The following is a 6244-nucleotide window of genomic DNA, read 5'->3' as shown; positions in this document are numbered from 1 at the left end:
CTATACAAAGAAATCCCTAAGGATCAGGTCCTCTAGCAATTCTGCTGCGTACAGATACAACTCTTCATCTACATAAATTTTGGTTGTAGCACTAAGGATTTCAAGTTCCTCCATGATAGTGCTTGAACGAGAAGCCTGACATTCTACTTTGAAATAAGAAACTGCCTCAGATAGCTCATTTCTGAGGGAAGAAGCACCAAATTTTCTTTTATCAACAACCCTCGGATGTTTAGAACGAGAAATTGTTCCATATTCATTCTGATCTGGGTTGGGGATGTCAATGAACTCAACTGAACCTCCAGGGGTTTTCAAAGTCACGACATTGTCAGCGAACTTTGTCTCGCTTGGGCTACATGCATAGTTCCCCGTTGCAACCACTCTTCCAAATACGCGGACGAGTTTCTCCTCCAATTCAGGCTCAATTCCAGAAAGCTTAAACTTCTTTGCAGTAGGCACCACCTACACAGAAATTGATAAACACACAATAAGAATAAATTATAAAATTACCAAATAAATAATTTTACAAACAAAGCTCACCATAAGTCTTTCAGCCCACCATTCTTCAGGTTCATCAAATGTTCCCTTCACCGGATCCCAACCAAGACCGACAGAACCCCTTTTCAACTCCTTCCAAATTTTCCATTCTTTCTTCATTTGGTCCCACTTGTTCTTCATTTTCAACCTGTCGTATTCCTTGCCTGCACATTCCTTGAAATTTTTGATAATATTTTATCACACTTCTTTATTGAAATAAGTCGTAGGCCTATTTCTTCGTTCAATTTCTTTAAGACAAAGATCGCAAAATATTATGTTTGTATCTTTTCCCACAATGCAGGTGTAGACACTTCTTTATTGAAATAAGTCGTAGGCCTATTTCCCCGTTCAATTTCTTTAAGACAAAGATCACAAAATATTATGTTTGTATCTTTTTTCCCACAATGCAGGTGTAGCAACCTCTTTAGGCTTATTATCCATGTTATTACTATAACAAAACAAAGTCATGAAACACTACAGTAAAATCAATTAGAAAGTAGAAAAAAGTAAAGCTTATGTGTTAGATATGTAAATACATAAGAATTGGGAGGCAACAAGCATTTGTTGTACAGTAAAAACTGAAACAAATGAGAAACTCTTGCAAGTCAACCTCCCCATGATAAAACTCTTGCAAAAACTCTTGCAAGATCTGCTCTTCTAAAACAGACCACAAACCCTCCATTCTATCAACACTAATGAAACAAATGATCCATGTCTTACATAATGTCTCACATAATCATAGGACAATTTTATAAAATAAAGAAACATAAAATTTTACACTATTTTCGAAGAAGAAACTTCTCAACTCGCCAAAAAAATTTTCCAAACTCTTCTCAGCGGCGAAGAGAGCTCAAAACTAAAGGAAGAAGATGGGTTTAAGATTACCTGCCTCGTGCTTCCTGGATTTGGTCATGGTCGAGGAAAAAGAACACATGCGGCAACACCAGGCGAGGCGAGATGGCGATGCACGAGAATAGGAGAAATGAGGGTTTCTTTGCGCCAAGGGCAAAAAGAATATTTGACAAGGTGAAAGCTAGGGTCGCAGGATCGATCCCGTGGCCAACTTTCCTTCCCTTTTAGCTTCCTTCCGCAGCGAAGCTGGGAGCCAAATGATGATAGTTCGCGGTTTGGGGCCGCACCGCATCAAAAAATCAGCCCCAAAAGGAGCCTAAGAAAAAACATATATTTTTAATTAGATGATTTATTTACATACATACTGTTGAATATTACCTAATTTTCATATTAAAGATCTAAACTACTGAACTTACAAACATGAAACCTAACTAGCTCTAAAAGTGCTTTAGCACTACCATCCCATTCTTTCTACCATTATTCTCTTGCCTAGTTAAACCACACAGAATCATTGTCACCTCTTCTTCTGGCACTCTAAAAGTTGGAATAATTAGAAACCCTCATACTCCTTCCTCTCTGCATGGTTCTTCTACTAGTTCATGGGAAATGCCTGCCAAGATCGTCTCACTTTCTAAGTATGAATTATTTAAGAAGAAACTGAAAGGAGTTATTGTAACACCCAGTGTTTGAAGAAACTTTGATAAAGAGCATTGGAAATTGGAAACTCCTCCAATTGAATCCATCGCCAAGCATTTACTCATGCCTTCTTCTTGTAAGAGTTTTGTACACTTCCTGACAAGATAAAGAACTTGAAAAATAGAAAGAGCCGAAGTATCCTTTTCATATACTCATCAGTGGTACATGAAACTATATATAGAGATACGGTTGCATAAGACATTGTGGCTGCTCGTTTTATATCGTTGTCATTCTGTCATTTGTTTGGCATCATCAATGTTGTCATTGACGAGTCACCAGCTTGTTTTGCATTACGTTGCCCTCTTCTCTGAATACTTTTTCATCTCAGATTATGTGGGTGAACTAAGAGGTGAGAAATCGGATGACTAGAGCAGGCAATAATGGGAAAAAAACAAAAAGAAGTACATGAAAAGCCTTCATAAAGTGAATTTTTGCATTGATAGTTCCAAAGCATAAATCCAAAGTGAGATCAACTTGGAAGACAAAACTAGGAAGGAGACCTTACAAAAGCTAACTACCAGAAATCTTCATAGACCCTGGTATCTGGGGTTTGAGTTGTGTTTGGTGATATTTACTCATTTGGGTTTCATTTAAGTTTTAATGTCTTTTTTGGATTTTTATGGATTGAAAATTTTAGATTGCTTAAGACTTATTAGCCGATTAATTTTTTTAATTTTGTCATTTTGTAATATATTTATAGTGTTTGAGATGACCCAATAAAGATCCCATTGGTCTGTCGTCCTAAGTTCACTGGGGTTTACAATTTAATTATTCACAAGTAACTGGAAGATATTGTATTAGCAATCATGGGTTACCTCCTCCAAAATACCTTCTCAAACTAAGTTACATTTTTTTTGTTCAAGTTTAAGTTTTAATGTCTTTTATTTAATGTCTTTTAAGGTGAATTTTTAAGGTGAATTTTTATGTCATTTCATTTAGGTTGGTTTGGTACCTTAGCCCAAATTGTCCCCAACCACTGTTAAGTATTTTTTTATTCTCGCATAAGAAGTCAAACCGTACTTAACCTCCAGTCACCTAGGTCTGGGTTGATTTTGCATTAGTTTAAGTTGGGTTGAACTAATCTAAAGTGAGTCTCTGAGTAATTTGAGCTAGCCTGAATAAGATTGTTTGTCCCTCAAATTATCTTCAAAATTCTTTTGAATGACCAAATTTTAATAGGATTGACCCAGGTTAGCTTAACTTTATTGGCGTCAAACTGGTCTTATTTGATTTAGGTTGACTTAAGGTAAGCCAAGTTAAGCCAAGTCAAATTAAATCAGTGCAAACCAAGTTGAACTGGGCTGCCAAATTAAACCCCTTAGGTTTAATCAAGTTTAAGAAAATGAGACTTAAGTGAAGTCCTCTTTAATTTAGAATTGAGTTATCGTTTTAAGTCTAAGTTGGGTTAGACTTAAATCAATCCTTGATTAAATTGGAGTTAAGACTTAAGTCAAACTTGAAGTTCAGTCTCATGTCAGGTTGATCAGAGTTTAGTCTGATTGTCCCGAATAAAAGTTATTTTTGAGTTAGCCTGAGTATGGTCAGGTGTCCCAGCAGGTTAAGTTGATTTTAGGTTAGCCTGAGTTAGGTCAGGCTAACTCAGAGATTGAGTTGAATAGAGTTAGGTCGGGTTGGCCCTGTGGTTCAATTGAACTGGGTTAACCTGAGTTAGGTCAGGTTGACCAAGTGGTTCAGTTGAATTAGGTTAACCTAAGTTAGGTCTAGTTGACCTAGTGGTTCAGTAGAATTGGGTTAACCTGAGTTAGGCTTGGTTAACCCGATGGTTCAATTGAATTTGTTTAACTCTAGTTAGGTTGGGATGACCTGATGGTTCAGTTGAATTAGGTTAACTCGGGTTAGGTCTAGTTGACCCGATGGTTCGGTTGAATTGGGTTAATCAATGTTAGGTCAGGTCGACTCCACGATTTAGTTGAATTAGGTTAACCCAAATTCGGTCAGGTTAACCAGTTGATCCAGTTGAATTGAGTTGACCCGAGAATTCAGTTGAATTTTGTTGACCCGAGTATATCCGAGTTTATTCGATAATTCAGTTGAATTAGGTTAATCCGACTTAGGTCGAATTAATTCAATCATTTAGTTGAAATGGGTTAACCCGACTTAGGTTGGGTTGGTCGGGTTGACCCAATGGTTTAGTTGAATTGCGTGTAAATTAAGTTAGACCCAACATAACTTAAAGTTGGATTAGTACAAGTTAAGTTGGACTTAGGTTAAGTCTACGTTGAATTAGACCAAAGGAAAGTTCAAATTGGACTAATTCTAAGTTAGGTTAGACTTAAAATGGTTGATGTTTTAGGTCTATGTTAGACCTAAAAGGTGTATATTGGACTAGGTCTAATTTAGGTTAGACCTTAGGTGTGGTTAGGTCTAAGTTGAATTAAACATAGGGTTGAGGTTAGGTCTAATATGAGTTAAAACTACAAGGATTGTGTTAGGTCTATGTTAGGTTAGACCTAGTGTTTAGGGTTCGTTCTAATGTTGACTAGACCTAGAGTTTGGGTTAGGTCTAATGTTGATTAGAATTAAGGTGTAAGGCTTGGTCTAAGTTAGGCTAAACCTAGGGGATGGGTTAGGTCTAAAGTGAGTTAGACCCAAAAGGTTGGACTAGGTCTAATTTAGGTTAGACCTAGGGTTTGGGTTAGGTCAAATATGAGTTAGACCTAAAAGTTTGGGCTAAGTCTAATTTCGGTTTGGTCCAATATTAGTTAAGACCTAAAAGTTTGGGCTAAGTCTAATTTCGGTTTGACATAGAGTTTCGGTTTGGTCCAATATTAGTTAGACCTAAAATGATTGACTAGGTCTAATTTAAATCAGACCTAGGCTTTAGATTTAGGTCCAATGTAGGTTATACCTAAGAGGGCTACTAATTCTAAGTTAGGCTAGACTTAGTGTGTTGGACTAGGTCTAAGTTAGGTTAAACATATGGTTTACGTTTAGGTCTAATGTAGCTTAGACCTAAAGGACCCATTGCTAACTTTGGTCTAGTATGGGCCAGACCCAGGGATAAGCCCAAGTTAAGTATGAGCCATGTTAATACAGATTGTGGTCCAGGCTTGACCTCAATTGGATTGGGTCCAATTATGGCCTCACCTGGATTAGGCGAAGCCAAGTTACACCTAAACCAAATTTAGGCTTAAATTAGCTTAGCCCTAGGCTACTAAGGGTAATTTCATGGTTGGAAGGACAACCATGTTGTTAACCCCTTAGGATCAAAGCCTTAGGTGTTGGTTTAATGCCTTACACCAAGTTTGGAAAAAAATTGGGCTAAAGTGTATGATTTTAATTTTACAATTTTACCCTAAAATTTGTAATTACTTATTTTAGAGTTTTCAAAAGTGGAAATCATTAATTTAGAGATCAATTTCATTACCCTAAGTTTCCTTGTTAATTTTCATTTTTATTTTTAAATTTTCGATTTTCATCTCATTTTTGTAATAATTTTTCAGAATAATTACTATTTTCATAGAAAATTTGTCATTTTCAAGTTAAGGACCCCCACTAACCTTGGAAAAAAGTAGCGGATGTTCCCAAGATTAGAAGAAAGCTCCCCTCAAAATTTCATATTTTTTCTTCTTACAATTAGTTTTAAATAATTAAAATACTCTATAGAGTATTTAGTTAATTAAAAAATTGGTTTAAGTTGATTATTTTAAATTTTACTTTCATTATTTTCCCCTCTATTCACTGAGTTCAGTGGTATTATTATTTTATTTTTATGGTTTTTCTACACAAAGTTATGGAATTTAAAAGTTCTATTTAGTTTTCTGAATTTAAATAATTTAGAAAATTTGAATTATTTGCTTAACTATGTGGTGCGGACTGGATCGTCGTAGTCATCGGATGTTTGTGTTGCACTCCGTGATTGGGTGCACTTTCCACATAGTTAACACGTTGTCCCGAGATCCAGTGCTCCCCTCCCGACGGTTTAGTGCTCTGAATTAATCTCTATCGCCCTTTTCTAATACACATATAGGGATGACATGAGTTCATCGTCTCTATAGGACAGAGAATCGTTAACTGTATGCGATCAAACCCTAAGATCTCACTCGATTCTTAACCAAATCACTTTGGGTTTGCTCTCATAACTTCATCTAAGTTAGATGAACATATCTATATGGTTCAATGAGCATGGAATGTTCGTTTC

General features: G+C 36.2%; 1 protein-coding gene across 1 annotated transcript; it reads right to left on the bottom strand.

Moving 5' to 3' along the window:
* LOC110031160 (L10-interacting MYB domain-containing protein-like) lies at nt 1-1447 on the bottom strand. The gene is made up of 3 exons (XM_020734236.1): nt 1420-1447; nt 538-698; nt 1-459 (listed from the first exon to the last, which is right to left on the bottom strand). The coding sequence occupies exons 1-3, from the start codon at nt 1445-1447 to the stop codon at nt 1-3; spliced, it is 648 nt and encodes a 215-aa protein (XP_020589895.1).
* Between the last annotated feature and the right edge of the window lie 4797 nt (nt 1448-6244).

This window comes from Phalaenopsis equestris, unplaced genomic scaffold (assembly GCF_001263595.1).
Source record: "Phalaenopsis equestris unplaced genomic scaffold, ASM126359v1 Scaffold000780, whole genome shotgun sequence".
Classification (NCBI taxonomy): domain Eukaryota; kingdom Viridiplantae; phylum Streptophyta; class Magnoliopsida; order Asparagales; family Orchidaceae; genus Phalaenopsis; species Phalaenopsis equestris.
Note: the sequence above shows the minus strand (reverse complement) of the source record. Positions and strands in the feature narration are given on the sequence as shown.

Coding starts and splice junctions, on each gene's coding strand:
- LOC110031160 (XM_020734236.1), bottom strand. CDS start 1,447: ATGACCAAATCCAGGAAGCACGAGGCAG. Junction 699..1,419: donor ATCCAGGAAGCACGAGGCAG/GTAATCTTAAAC, acceptor AGGAATGTGCAG/GCAAGGAATACGACAGGTTG. Junction 460..537: donor GGTGGGCTGAAAGACTTATG/GTGAGCTTTGTT, acceptor ATTTCTGTGTAG/GTGGTGCCTACTGCAAAGAA.